Source organism: Mus caroli, unplaced genomic scaffold, assembly GCF_978045245.1.
Source record: "Mus caroli unplaced genomic scaffold, Mus_caroli_1 scaffold_3, whole genome shotgun sequence".
NCBI classification, from domain to species: domain Eukaryota; kingdom Metazoa; phylum Chordata; class Mammalia; order Rodentia; family Muridae; genus Mus; species Mus caroli.
In genome coordinates this window covers 24,742,275-24,757,351 of record NW_028227258.1, presented here as the reverse complement: position 1 = coordinate 24,757,351, position 15,077 = coordinate 24,742,275, and the positions used below count along the sequence as shown (strand labels likewise).

General features: G+C 39.2%; 1 protein-coding gene across 3 annotated transcripts in view; it reads left to right on the top strand.

Moving 5' to 3' along the window:
* The window catches only part of LOC110291092 (sodium/hydrogen exchanger 9B1), a 54,893-nt gene that overhangs the window by 19,837 nt on the left and 19,979 nt on the right, over positions 1-15,077 (top strand). For all 3 annotated transcript variants that reach the window (XM_021158039.3, XM_021158040.2, XM_029475316.2), the window contains exons 5-7: positions 11,723-11,893; positions 13,062-13,204; positions 14,214-14,341. In XM_021158039.3, coding sequence (XP_021013698.1) covers positions 11,723-11,893; positions 13,062-13,204; positions 14,214-14,341 — 442 coding nt within the window. The remainder of the gene's footprint in view (positions 1-11,722; positions 11,894-13,061; positions 13,205-14,213; positions 14,342-15,077) is intronic.

The following is a 15,077-nucleotide window of genomic DNA, read 5'->3' as shown; positions in this document are numbered from 1 at the left end:
TTGCTGCTAAGACTCTTAGCTAGAGTCACCCTAATAGACTCTCTGCAGACTCCTTCATCCCAGGTCTTTGGCACATCCTAGAGATGTCCCCATCTGCCACCAGCTGCTGATTTCCATTCACTCTCCTGGCACTTTCTCCCTGGCTCTTCCTATATATGTGACTCCCCCCCCCCTTCACCTTTCTTTCCCCTCTCCTACCCAGTTCCCTCCATCCATCCATCTCTGATGACTGTTTTATTTCCCCTTCTGAGTGGAATTCAAGCATCCTCCCTTGGCCGCCCCCCTTGTTTTTTAGCTTCTTTGAGTTTGTGGATTGTAGCCTATACTTTATGGCTGATATCCAATTATAAGTGAGTACATACCATGTATGTCCTTTTTGGTCTGGGTTACCTCACTCAGGATGATATTTTCTAGTTCTAATTTGCCTGAAAATGAACATCCTTCTTTTTAATAGCTGAGTAGTATTCCATTGTGTTGAATGAACCACAGTTTCTTTATCCATTCTTCAGTTGAGGGACATCTATCTTGTTTGCTTCCAGTTTCTGGCCATTACAAATAAAGCTGCTATGAATATTGTAGATCAAGTGCCCCTGTGGGCTGTTGGAACATCTTTTGGGTATATGCCCAGGTGTGGTATAGCTGGATCTTGAGGTAGAACTATTCCAAATTTTCTGAAAAGCTGCCAAATTGATATCAGTTATTGTACAAGTTTGCATTCCCACCAGCAATGGAGGCAGAGAGATAATATCCAAAATTGAAAAAATTAGAAATGAATAGGGAAACACAACAACAGACACTGAGGGGATCCAAAGAATCATCAGGCCTTTCTTGAAATGCCTGTGTTCCCCAAAATTGGAAAATATAAATGAAATGTATTATTTTCTGGATAGATTTCACTTACCAAAGTTAAATCACAATCAGGCAAGCAATCTACGTAATCCTGTAATCCCTAAGTAAATAGAAGCAATCATTAAAAATCTCCCACCAAAAAAAAAAGCCCAGGGCCAGATGGTTTTAGCCCAGATTCTACCAGCCTTTCAACGAGGAGCTAATACGAATACTCCTCAAACTATCCCACAAGATGAAAACATAAGAAACACTGCCAAATGTGCTCTATGAAGCCACAGCCACCCTAATACCTAAACCACACAAAGACTCAATAAAGAAAGTGAATTTCAGACCAATTTCCCTTATGAACATTGACGCAAGACTACTTAGTAAAATAATCCAAGAATACATCAAAAATACCATCCACCATGATCAAGTAGGCTTTATCCCAGTGTGTTACAATGTATGAAAATCTGTCAACATAATCCACCATATAAACACACTGAAAGAAAAACCCAAATGATTCTGTCATGCAATGCCAAAAACGTCTTTGACAAAAGTCTTGGAGAGATCAGGCATTCGAGTAGCATAGTATCGTTTTTCAAGCCTCTCTCCCTTTCCTGTATACCTATGCAGCCTGGGATTTTAGTGGCTCTTTAATACACATTTCCAAACCGAATTCAGGAATACATGAAGGTTATACATTATAATCAGGTGTGCTTCATTCTAGAAAGACCAGGTTGGTTTGACATGTAAATCAATACATGTAACATAGCATGTAAACAAACTTAAGGACAGTGAAAGTCAAGGTAAACCAGGTTTCCTGAAATTCTGTCTGGTAAATCCAGCAGTGATGAAGATAAAAATAGAAGAGTCTTTTGAAGGTTGAGATAAAGAGGATCAGCCATCAAAAAAGACATCTTAAAAAAAGGAAACAAAAAGCTACTGCTAAAAGCAAACCCCACCCCCCACCCCCAAAAGCAGCCAATCAGGGAGATCCAGCGAAGGCAAAAGGAGCCTGGATCTGAAGATGGGTCAGATGATGAACCTCTAATTCATGTGTCAAAGAAACAGTCTGCAGATGGAAAGTTAAAGCAAATAGCAAAAACAATTACTGGCAGACGCTAACGTTAAAGAGCAGGTAGGTGTGAGAAAATTATCTTGCTTATGATGTGACCGAGATTTCATTAAAATAGCTGTAAAGCTGAGGTGGTGGCAGTGTGCACCTGTAATCCCCATGCACAGGAGACAGAGACAGTTGGGTCTCTGAGTTGAAAGCCAGCCTGGTCTACAGAGTGAGTCCCTGAATCCCAGGACGTCAGAACCACACAGAAAAACTTTGGAGAAAGAAAAAAGAACAGACAAAAAACAAACAAATAAACAAAAAAATAAAACCTGCTGTAAAGAGCTGATCCCTTGTTATGGAGGACAGATGGCTTGTTCCTCTATTTGAAGGTTTGAATTATATCAGCAAGAGAATATGTTTTCTAAGTCTGTTGTGTTGAGAGAGCCCATTGCCGACCTTTGAGCGCTATACACATCAGAGTCGGCTTTTTCAACTGGATTTCTGTGCAGCTTTTAGCTTAACTATTGCGTGGTAATAAGTGTTTCTGGAATTCTTACGGTTGCATATTTTGGATGTCTTTATATCAAGTCAGAGATTCCTGAACTGTAGTGAATTTTAGTGCATTTGATGTTTGCTGGCTTAAGACATACTTCTAATTAAGTAAAACAAACACTAATATAACCAGCCTTTATACATGCAGAGAATAATTAAGTGTTCTGTGAAGTATTGGCAATATATCTCTTCTGTCATTATGAAAACTTAGTGGTGGTTTGTTCATATTAGCATTCAGATGACTGAATTTGAACTTTTTTTCTGCATGTGTATACATGTCAAATTATTGGCATGACAGAAGTGACAGCTATCATTTTTGTACTTTTAAAAACCAATTTTCTGTATATAATTTATTATTGTTTTTGTGCAGATAATTTTTAAAATTCATATAGATAGTTGTGTATGCACTTATAAACTAGAGAAAGCCAGTGTTCAGCCAGGTGGCATGGCAGAGCAGTCAGAGGTCAGTGACAGGAACACTAAAGGACTGACCAGTTCTGCTTCACCCTGAAAGTGTCATTGGTTTGTACTTGTGGTGTTACTTTCTATTTCTGATTCTGTAGGTAAGGATCTTACATATGCTTTAACATAACAGCAAATTTAAAAAAAAACCCTGAAATTAAGTCTCTTTAGATCCATATAGATCTAAACTGCTGCCCCAAAGCTTGTATGTATACACAGACAGATGTAGTGAATCATAATTTTCTGTAGAAAACTCTGTGGGAACCAGCAGCGCATAAGGAAACCTGAATTGTGATTGTTAATTGTAGACAACTTAGAGACCGGACAGGCCCAGGCATAAAACAGTGGCCTGCAGACTTGTTAAACTTAACTTCTAGAACCAACTAACAGGAGGGAGAACAATCATTATGAACTACAGCTCTGTCTTCTGCCCTTACTGTGGCCTGCTCTCAAGGAAATGGATGTCAGCTAGGGATCTATAAAGAGACCCTGTCCAGAAACAGTAAATGTACTAAAGTCTAACCATTGCTTACTATTGCTTAACCAACCTAAGGGAAGGGGATTCAATTCCAGCCACCTTTATTCATCTGTCTAGAAAGAAAATACACATCTCTAGCATCCTTTGGTCAGACTGAAGCAATTAAGGGACTTTTAAAAAACCAACATTTGGGACACTGTTGCAATATTCACAGTGTACATAGGAAGGGACACACTAACAGACAGAGCTTTAGGGCCAGCAGTGCTTCACCTCCACTCTGGACCATGTTAGCAAAGGCTTATTTATAACTGGTCTTCTTCCACACTAGAGCATGCTCACCTTTCTGTTAAAATTTATGTCTATTTTTTTATTAGATATTTTCTTCATTTACATTTCTTTTCTTTTCTTTTCTTTTCGGTTTTTGGGTTTTTTTTTTGTTGTTGTTGTTGTTGTTTGGTTTTTTTGTTTTTTTTGCTGGCTGGCCTGGAACTCACTCTGTAGACCAGGCTGGCCTCGAACTCAGAAATTCGCCTGCCTCTGCCTCCCAAGGGCTGGGATTAAAGGCGTATGCCACCACTCCCAGCTTCATTTACATTTCAAATGCTATCCCCAAAGCCCCCTATACCCTCCCCCCACCCTGCTCCCCAACCCACCCACTCCTGCTTCCTGACCCTGGCATTCCCCTGTACTGGGGTATATGATCTTCAGAAGACCAAAGGCCTCTCCTCCCTTTGATGGCCAACTAGGCCATCCTCTGCTACATATGCAACTAGAGACACAGCTCTGGGGGGTACTGGTTAGTTCATATTGTTGTTCCTCCTATAGGGTTGCAGACCCCTTTAGCTCCTTGGGTACTTTCTCTAACTCCTTCATTAGGGGCCCTGTGTTCCATCCAATAGATGACTGTGAGCATCCACTTCTGTATTTGCCAAGCATTGGTATAACCTCACAAGAGAGAGCTAAGTCAGGGTCCTGTCAGCAAAATCTTTCTGGCATATACAATAGAGTCTAGGTTTGATGATTGTATATGGGATGGATCCTTGGGTGGGGCTGGCTCTGGATGGTCTTTCCTTCCATCTCGGCTCTGAACTTTGTCTCTGTAACTCCTTCCATGGGTATTTTGTTCCCCATTCTAAGAAGGAGCGAAGTATCCACACTTTGGTCTTCCCTTCTTCTTGAGTTTCATGTGTTTTGTAAATTGTATCTATGTCTATTTTTTAATGGCAACGTTTTTGAAGGAAGAGAAACCATTAGAGTGGGAATGCTAGAATTCTGGGACTGTGAGTTTAAACCAAGTATGGCTAATATGCTAGAATATATGTGAAAAATATTTGAGTGTTGTAAGCTAAGAGATAAAAATCATAGGGAAGGAATAGCGCAGATGAGGACACTGGAGGAATGAATACTTAATTTGGATTGGGTCACTAGTAGACTAAGTGGAAGCAAAAGCCTATACATGAAAACATGTGACAATAAACTTCTAGAACTAAAGAGCAAGGACAAAAAAAAGCTGAAAATGAGCAAATGTTTAAGAACTAAAGGGAGACTGTAAGATTATATGTAAATTGGGAATGTCAAGAGAGAAGAATTCTGGAAAGGAACCAATGACATTCTTGAGAAGTCATGACTGATTATTTTCTCAAATGTCAGACACCAACTCATAGGCAAAGCACATTAAAAAGAGCACAACATGGGACTGCACCTTTAATCCCTGCGCTTGAGATTCAGAGGTAGGTAGGTCTCTGTGATTTAGAGGACAGCCAGGACTACGTAGACAATATCTATAAGTCAATAACTAGAGAACACGGGGGGTAAATCCATCTACACCTAACAGTATGATCATTAAAACCTTAGTAGGCGGAGAGAAAACCTTGAATAAGACAAAGAAGAAGCCTTACCTGTCTGGGAGTACAAATAAAATGTGTGTCCTCCATCCTCAGAAATGATGTGAGAAGAATGGAGAGAAGGGGTTAAAATGTTGAGAAGAAAAATAAACATCAATCCAGAGTTCCATGTTTAGTGAAATTATCTTTCACAAACTAAGGGTGAATAAATCATCTTTTGATTTTTATTTTTAAAAAAAGGTGAAGATACACTATTGTCAAGGGATTTCCCTGGCAACATCTGTCAGGAGCTTTTCAGATAGAAGGCAGTTTTATATAGGACAGCAACTCAGACCTACAGAATGGAGAAAAAGATTGAAGGTTAAAACTTCTTTTTATTTTCCTTATCTAATAAGTTTATTAAAAATACAGTATGTTCAATAATTACACCTTATATGTGTGTGTGGTATGAATAACAATTATATGAGCAAAAGACAGAAAACCCCACAAGTACTTGATTCCAGTCATGTGTGGAGTCCTGGCTTTCTTTCTGTCAGTGATGAACTCTATACAAGTATGGTCCTGTTAGACTGTGGTTGTGCTACAGTTGATGTCACCTGTGACGTTGGAGCCACTGTGCTATATTGCAGCTCCTTATTTGTGGTGATATGGCTATAAGCAGAGCTACTCTACTACCCATCATTGTACAAGTATATTACATAAGTCAGTGCAATAGAGTTGGTGAGCTGTCCCAGGCATAAGAGTCCATCATGGCAGGAAAGCATGACAGCAAGAAATAAACACACATAGCTCTAACCATCCAATTTTCTACAAAGGTGCCATGAGCACAGAGAAAAGATAGCTTCATCAAACCGTCAATGGTGTTAAGAAAACTACATATCCATATGTAGAAGAATGAAACCATGTCTATATCTCTCTGTGTAAAAAATAACTTGAAATTGTATCTAAGAACTGGAAACTTTGAAAGTGCTAGGCATGTTAAAGAAAACACTTTAAGATTTAGTCATAGGCAAGAACTTTCTGAAAAGGGAACCGACACTTCTGGAGATCTAGCAAGAACTGAGCAGTAGAAATACATGAAATTTAAAGCTGTCTACAATAAAGAAAAACAGATGATGGAGCGAAGAGACAACTTACAGAATGAGAGAATATCTCTGCCAGTTATACAGCCAAAGGGATTGTATTGAGAATATATACATTTTAAAAATTAAATGCCAAAATCAAATAATCTAGTCAACAAATGAACAGATGAGTTGAACACATAGTTCTCAAATAAAAAAAATATAAATGGCCAATAAATAGATGAAAAATGGTCAATATTTTTATCTATATGGAAACTGCAAATCAAAACTATACTATGAAACCATATTGAAAGAATAAAATGATATATTCTTATGCAATAATGAAGTTTAAAAAGTCATAATAAAGGCAATTGAAAATTCCTAAAATAATTAATAACAAAACAACACAACTCAAACTCATGGAGGGATGTAACACTGTATGAAAGAGGAACTCAAGGAAAATTAAAAATACTTTAAATGAAAATGAAAATGAAGTTTATCAAAGCTTATAGGATGTAACAAAGTAGTGCATAAAGTATGCACATTCAGGAAACATTAAAAATAAGTAAAATTAATAAAAACCATCACCTGAGTAAGCAGAAAAAGAAAGTAATGGCATCCAAAGAAAGCAGGAGAGAAGAAATAGGAAACATTAGAGCCAAACTTGGCCTGTGGCGCTATACAGTTAGGTTTCTACTTTCCTATCATATGCACATATATGATTGTGTTTATCTACATAAAATCCATAATCCACAGATGAGAGAAAGGTGGCATGTGGTTTTCTTTTTGAGATTCAGTTGGTTGTCTTGAACTACATCCATCTCTCTGCAAATGGCAACTTCGTCCTTTATATATTTTGTTTTGTTACCTGTTCCTCATTCCTCTGCTGTTGGACCCTAAGGTTGGTTCCGTAACTCAGCTCTTGTGAACAGTGCTGCCATAAACATGGCTATGCAGGTCTCTCTGTGATATGTTGGCCTCTATTACTTTGGGTAATGCCTGAGTGATGTAGTTGGGTCATGTATTGGCTAGTTTTGTGTCAACTTGACACAGCTGGAGTTATCACAGAGAAAGGAGCTTCAGTTGAGGAAATGCCTCCATGAGATCCAACTGTAAGGCATTTTCTCAATTAGTGATCAAGGGGGAAAGGCCCCTTGTGGGTGAGACCATCTCTGGGCTGGTAGTCTTGGTTCTATAAGAGGGCAGGCTGAGCAAACCAGGGGAAGCAAGCCAGTAAATAACATCCCTCCATGGCCTCTGCATCAGCTCCTGCTTTCTGACCTACTTGAGTTCCAATCCTGACTTCCTTGATGATAAACAGCAGTATGGAAGTGTAAGCTGAATAAACCCTTTCCTCCCCAACTTGCTTCTTGGTCATGATGTTTGTGCAGGAATAGAAACCCAGACTAAGACAAATTGGTAACAGGAGTGGGGTATTCCTGTGACAACATGAACATGTTTTGGGGAGGACTGTGGAAGGACTTTGGAACTTTGGGCTTGAAGATCCATTCGTTGTTAAGAGCTCTGTCAGATGTTGTGTAGGAGCTTGGGAGATAATGTTGAGAACAGTGCAGAAGATGGAGGCTTGGCTTGTGAAATTTCAGAGGGAAAATTAAAGACTCTTTTCAGGGCCATTACTATTTTGGATTGTGAAGATTCTGTGGTTCTGGTTAGCTGGGGCTGAAGAATCAGCTGTGATTAGCAAGATACCAGAACTACTAAAGCAAAAACTTTGCATTACTGGGACTATTGGTGCTGGTTAGCTGGAGCTAAGAAATTAGTGGTGATTAAGAAGAGACCAGCATTATTGAGGTGACATCTTCTGGGAAGTGTTTTCTGAAAGCACAAAGAGGCTGTGTTCCAGAGATAGCCAAGTTTGTACTCCTGCTGCAGCAGGACTTGGTAATGTGTAAGGGTCACCCAGGTGGTACTAGTTTTGAAGGCATGAAGGGGTCATGCAGAGCAGCTGAGGCTCTGCACTGTGAGAGGCCATGGAAAGCCATTGGTGAAAGTGCAGCCTCAGTTGCAATTGACGGCCCAGGCCTGAAGGGGTCATGCAGTGTTTTGGAGATGCCAGCACCATGAGATGACCACCAAGAGCAGCAGCAGCAGTGGAGTACAGGCATCTGGAACCTAGAGGACGATGCATGTGCTACAAAGGGCATGGCTGGAGAAGTGACCCAAGCACTTGGAGGAGCCTAGAAGATCGTGAGTTGGATCCCAGACATTGGATGATTGGAGATTGATTTTTGCTTTTGATTGTGACTGTGCCCTGATATTTTCCCTCTTGAGGGAAGAAACTATTTTAGTGGAGCCCACAGTTAAGAGACTTTTAATTGTAAAAAGACTTTGGACTTTAAAAGAGATGGATATTTTAAAGAGATTGAAATTTTAAGAATATGTAAAGACTGTGGGACATTTAAACTTATTTAGACCTTGGGGATGAATAAGAATGTAGGGTTAAGGTTTACTAGTGATGTGTTTGTGTGTCAAGTTGACAAGGGGTCAATTGTACTGGCTATTTTTGTGTCAACTTGATACAGCTGGAGTTATCACAGAGAAAGGAGCTTCAGTTGAGGAAATGCCTCCATGAGATCCAACTGTAAGGCATTTTCTCAATTAGTGATCAAGGGGGAAAGGCCCCTTGTGTGTGGGACCATCTCTGGGCTGGTAGTCTTGGTTCTATAAGAGGGCAGGCTGAGCAAACCAGGGGAAGCAAGCCAGTAAATAACATCCCTCCATGGCCTCTGCATCAGCTCCTGCTTTCTGACCTACTTGAGTTCCAGTCCTGACTTCCTTGGTGATAAACAGCAGTATGGAATTGTAAGCTGAATAAACCCTTTCCTCCCCAACTTGCTTCTTGGTCATGATGTTTGTGCAGGAATAGAAACCCTGACTAAGACAGGTCATATAGTTGATTGGCTTTTAGTTTGTTTAAGGAAGCCCCATGCTGATTTCCACACCAGCTGGACTACTGTACATTTTTGCCAACAGAGAAGGAGTTGCCCTCAGTCTGCATCCACACTAGCATTTGTTGTTATTTGTTTCCTTAGTGAGCACCACTCTGATTAGGGTAAGATGAAATTTTAATGTAGTCTTTATTCCCATTTCACTGATCATTAGGGAGCTTTTGATAACTTCTGACTCATTTCAGTAACTAATTTTTTTAATTGAGTTATTTGATTTCTTAAAGGTTAGATTTATTCTAATTTTTTGCAGTAGTTATGAACAGAACTATTTTTCACGATTTGGTTTCAGCATGTTTTCTGTTGGCATATAGGAAGACTACTGATTTTTGTGTGTTCATTGGTGCTATTTAATTTTGTTATAGTTCAGTTGTGTGTGTCCCATCTGCCATGAGGACCTAGCTTGCTTGATTTTCTTCATATTCCAACCCCCCTTCACCTAATCAGACCTTGCTCCTTTGCTTTGAATATTCTACATATGATGTTGGACAGAATAATAAATAGATTAATTTTAAAAGAAGTGCTTTCTTATTCAGTAAATATGGAACTAATAAAGTTTTGTGAAATACATTCTATAGCCTTGCTAGAAGGAATATATTAGCATGCTAGAAGAAGTATATACGGCAAAAGCCAGGATTTTTTTTTTTTTGAAGATTTATATAAGTACACTTGTTATTGTCCTCTCACACACCCAGAAGAGGGTATTGGTCCCATTACAGATGGTTGTGAGCTACCATGTGGTGGCTGGGAATTGAACTCAGGACCCCTGCAAGAGCAGTCAGTGCTCTTAACCGCTGAGCCATCTCTCCAGCCCCCAAGCTAGGAATTCTTAAGATCTCTTCTGCCTGCCTCTTGTTGAACTGTGAGATCCTTCTGACCCTTGGCTTCCAGCACCTAACATCTTTCATTTGTGTGTATTGTCATTGTTGTTTGGTTTATTTGCTCCTGGGTTTCCTGTGTCCCTGTTACCTAACTTAGTTGATGGACACCTGATGGTTTGGAGGGACATTCTGTTCAGGTGAGGGGACAATTTGAGGGGAGTCAGTTCTCTCCTTCTACCTGCTCTTGGGATAAGGTATCTTCTTTTCTCTGCACTGCACTGCCTATGCAAACTTTCTGCTCCTTCTCCTGCCTCCAACCCCCATCTCCCCTCAGTGGTGCTGGTGCTGGGATTAGATATAAACCACAGCTTGCAGCATTTTGACTTGGGTGCTGGAGATCAATCAGGCAGCTAGAGTTGCATGGCAAACACTCTTGCATGCTGACCCATCTCCTTAGCTCTGTAACACCAATACTTCTGCTCTAAGTATTTACTCACCATGTCCACCAATACTTCCTGTGCATAAAGTGCCTTATAATTATTCCCACAATATACAGGTTCATTTTTGCCCCAGGCTTTGTTCTTTCTAATACACACACACACACACACACAGTTGGGTGGTGGCGGCCTTGCATCCCAGGACTCAGGAGGTAGAGGCAGGCAGATATCTGTGAGTTCAAGGCCAGTGTGGTCAGCAGAGTGAGTTCCAGGACAGTCAGGGCTATTACACAGAGAAACCCTGTCTCAAGAAACACACACACACACACAACAACAACAACAAAAATATTACCCAAATAAATATTTTTTAGGTCAAGGGTTTATAAGCTCATGTTAAAAAAAATTTGCTCTGCCATTGTGATGATGAATTTAGTTGAGAATTTGTATCATAGCCAGTCAGGTTGTTTTAAAACTTAAGAAAATCTCAACATGTTGTCATAACATTTCTTAATGACTTAGCTTTATTGTGTGGGCCATCATGACAGCTGTTAGGGGCAGAGGCAAAAGAGGACACTTGGAAGCCTGCCTAGGTGACAAAGTCAAACCCTACCTTAAGACCAGAAACGAACAGAGAAATACTTAGCTATTACAAGAAACCTTTAGTGCCTTACAGAGTTCAGGGATACCATTGAGTGTAGATACCTTGCTCAACATGTGTGAGGTCATAGGTTGAGTTCCCAACACTACAATGAAAAACATTCACATAGAGTTTGAAATATTTTATTTCCCTGTCTCTCTTGGGGCACATGTATGTGTGTGCATGCGTGTATGCACGTGCATGTGTAATGAGAGGACAGATGTGCCATGGAACATATGCTAAGTTCAGCAAACAGTCTTGTGGCATAGGTTCTGATTTTCTCCTTCAGTATTTACATGGGTTTCAAAGATTGGCATAAATCATCAGGCTTTATGGCAAGTACTTTTACCTGGCTCCTTAAAATGCTTTCAGAAAATTGTTTAAGACTTGTCCTATAAACTGATAGGGCCTCTGAAATATATCTTAACAACTATCCTTCAATTATGCCAGTATGTAATATTAATCAACATTGTGAGTAGCTATGTTAGTCTGCATATTAATATAGTTAGTAGAATTCATGTTTGGTACATGTACTTATATCTATATAGATGTAATTTTTTTATATTTTAGGAGCTGCACTCATTGCACTATGGACTCTACTCTGGGCCCTTATAGGTCAAGAAGTTCTCCCTGGTGGAAATTTGTTTGGACTTGTAGTTATTTTTTACAGTGCTTTCCTTGGGGGTAAAATTTTAGAAGTCATTAGAATACCTGTAGTGCCTCCCCTCCCACCTCTCATTGGTAAGTGTATAATCATCTGTATTCTTTGTTGATAATTTGTAAATTTTGATCATTTTCTGTTTGAACTATATATATATATGTATATATATATAATTTTATTTAATAAAGTATCTAACTTCTAATTATATACATTTACTGTATATGTATATATAGCTTTCTGTATAGATTTATGCTCTACACACAGATCTTTTTAGTCTATTTTTAAAAGTAATTTGAAGATTCTGAATATATTATTGACATTGGTTTATTATTTAAGTCGTTGTAAGATTAGTTTAAAATGCATTCTAGAAGGAAGAAAATTTAGAAAAGGCTTAAGTTTTGTCCATGTCGTGGAACTAAAACATTGCACCCCTGCATGCCCTGTGAGTACTGTATAAGCTGTGTGAGCTTGAGCATCTGTTGTGTCTGAGCATCTTGTATATGTCAATCTGACACTCCTGTATCACTTCTTCATCTTAGTGCTCTGTGATCTGCAGGTGGACAGGAAAGTTAGTGGCAGCACTTTTTCTGAGGTCTCATATCTTCTTCATAACCAAGACGTCTAAGTAGGCAAAGCACCATCTGAAGAGATTGTCTCAGTGCCTCTTAACATGTCCACGATACCCTTGCATCCCAATCTCTAAATATTTACTGACTCTCTACCCCTTTCTCCATAACTTCTGTCTCCAACTTTTCCATGAACAATAACATAGCCTTCTTACTGGTGTCTGTGGCCTGTTTAATCACTGGCTAATTCCCCAAGATCAACACATAAAAACTGCAACTCTTGTATCAATTCCTTTATAAAATCTTCTCAGCCCCTGACTCTGCCAAAGCGGAGGAGCCTTGCAGGATATGACCTCTGCCTCTCATTTTCACTCTCACCCTTGATGTCTGTGTCCTGGCATCACTGCATTGCTAACCATACCGCACCTGCACCACACCTGCACCACACCTGCACCACACCTGCACCACACCTGCACCACACCTGCACCACACCTGCACCACACCTGCACCACACCTGCACCACACCTGCACCACACCTGCATGTGTCTGCTTTTCATTCCTTTAGCCATGCACAACTTTTGCTTGTATGCAACCTACCCCGTGTTTTTGTCTTGGAAAAATCAGCTTAATCAGATATACTATGTTTTCTACTTTCTTTTCCCTTCCTTCCCTCCTGCCTTAGGGATGTTACTGGCTGGTTTCATCATCAGGAATGTTCCGATTATTTATGAATTTGTCCATATTCCTACCTCATGGTCTTCAGCTTTAAGAAACACTGCCCTTACTATTATCCTAGTACGAGCTGGGCTTGGACTGGATCCACAGGTAAGTTTCCTATTCAATTTTGAGTAAAAATTCTTTGACATATTAGAAAATTACAGAAATGAAAAGAAGCAAGATTTTTGGTATAGCTGTTCTGAGTCTACATGTAAAACTAAGATAAAGATCCAAGACTTGACGAAATGTTGGTTTCATAATTTCTATTTCCAGCCATCAGCATTTATATGAAGAGAGATCTTTGTATAAATGATATAAGACCTCTATTAGTTGTCATCTTTAGTAACGTGCATAGAAATAGATGTGCCTTAGGCAAGACTACTAGTAGTTAACTGAGAGGCTATCCCATAGGCACTGTTTTCTTCCGGTTAACAAAGGATGGAGTAATCCTGTAAAAGCTTCCTTTCCTCTCTGTTTTCAAAAAGATCAAAAAGTTCAATAATTTGTTTTATGATTATGTATAAATATGTTCATGATTAACTTTATATTAATGTAAAAGCTCATTTAACATATTTCTTAAAATACTATAATCTGGAGATCAGAAATCTGTTTGAATTATTGAAAGGTGACTTGTCATGGACATAATAGCTACAGAAATAAATGTGGGAGTTGTATATATAGAGTTAGTGAATTTATACCAAAAGGGTAAATAATTATTGCTAGTGATGATTGAGCCATAAAGAAAATAGAAAATTTTTTCCTTTTGAAATATATTGAATTTTTCTTTTTACTTTTAACATGTTAGTCTTTTTTATTATTACTATTAAATAGTTCACCACCAATTAACTGGTGGGGAAAATCCAATGGGATATTGTCACTGTAATGTACAATGGGAAAATTAAAGGAGGTAGAAGTAATTAGAGAGGTAAATCTTTATTGGTGACTATAGATTATTGGTGACTATAGATTATTGGTGACTATAGGTTATTAGTGATATAGATGTACTTTATCAAGGGTGAATTGCTATCCCTTCAAGAAATGGTGTGCTATAAAGTTTGCCTAAGTAATTGTCTTGTTGGCCTTTCTAATTGATCTAAATGCAACCTTTCTGTTTCAGGCTTTGAAGCATCTGAAGGGAGTCTGTCTGCGGTTGTCATTTGGTCCATGCTTCCTAGAAGCGTGCTCAGCCGCTCTCTTCTCCCACTTCATTATGAACTTTCCTTGGCAATGGGGGTTCCTACTAGGGTAATATTTTTTTCCTTTCCTCATAACATGAGGTTACACAGCTATATGTTTTTGATTAAAGCTTTAGATACTCTGAATATTGTATAGCCAGGTTCTTCATTAAATTCATTCTATTAGGGGTGAGCAAGAATCCTCAAAAATCACCGGGCATGGTGGCGCACACCTTTAAATCCCAGCACTCGGGAGGCAGAGGCAGGCGGATTTCTGAGTTCAAGGCCAGCCTGGTCTACAAAGTGAGTTCCAGGACAGCCAGGGTTATACAGAGAAACCCTGTCTCGAAAAACAAACAAAAAAAGAATCCTCAAAAATCAATTGATCAAAGATAGAGTCATGTTCCATATCTACCAAATGCTGCTGGGCATTGTGGCACCCCCTCTCCCCGCCATCCCACACTAGGAAGGCTGACGCAGTAGCCAGTCAGGGGTACAGATCAAGGTTCTATCTCTGAAAAAATCTGCTGTCAGTTACTCACACATTCTTAGCTCCTCAGTGTATAGTGTCAAATAGTATAGTACAGTGTATAGTCCCTCATCTTATTCCTGCTCCTGTTGTGTGTCTGTGTTTTAGTATGTACACTATTGTATTGTGTGTACATATGTATTTGTACACATATACATATATTTATTATATATGTGAGAGATTTTATTAATGGGCATGTAAATAAAAATGCTTCTATTCTCAGAGCATTAAAATGTAAAACGACCTTTTCTGTCAGCACAAAGAGCCCTATCAATCT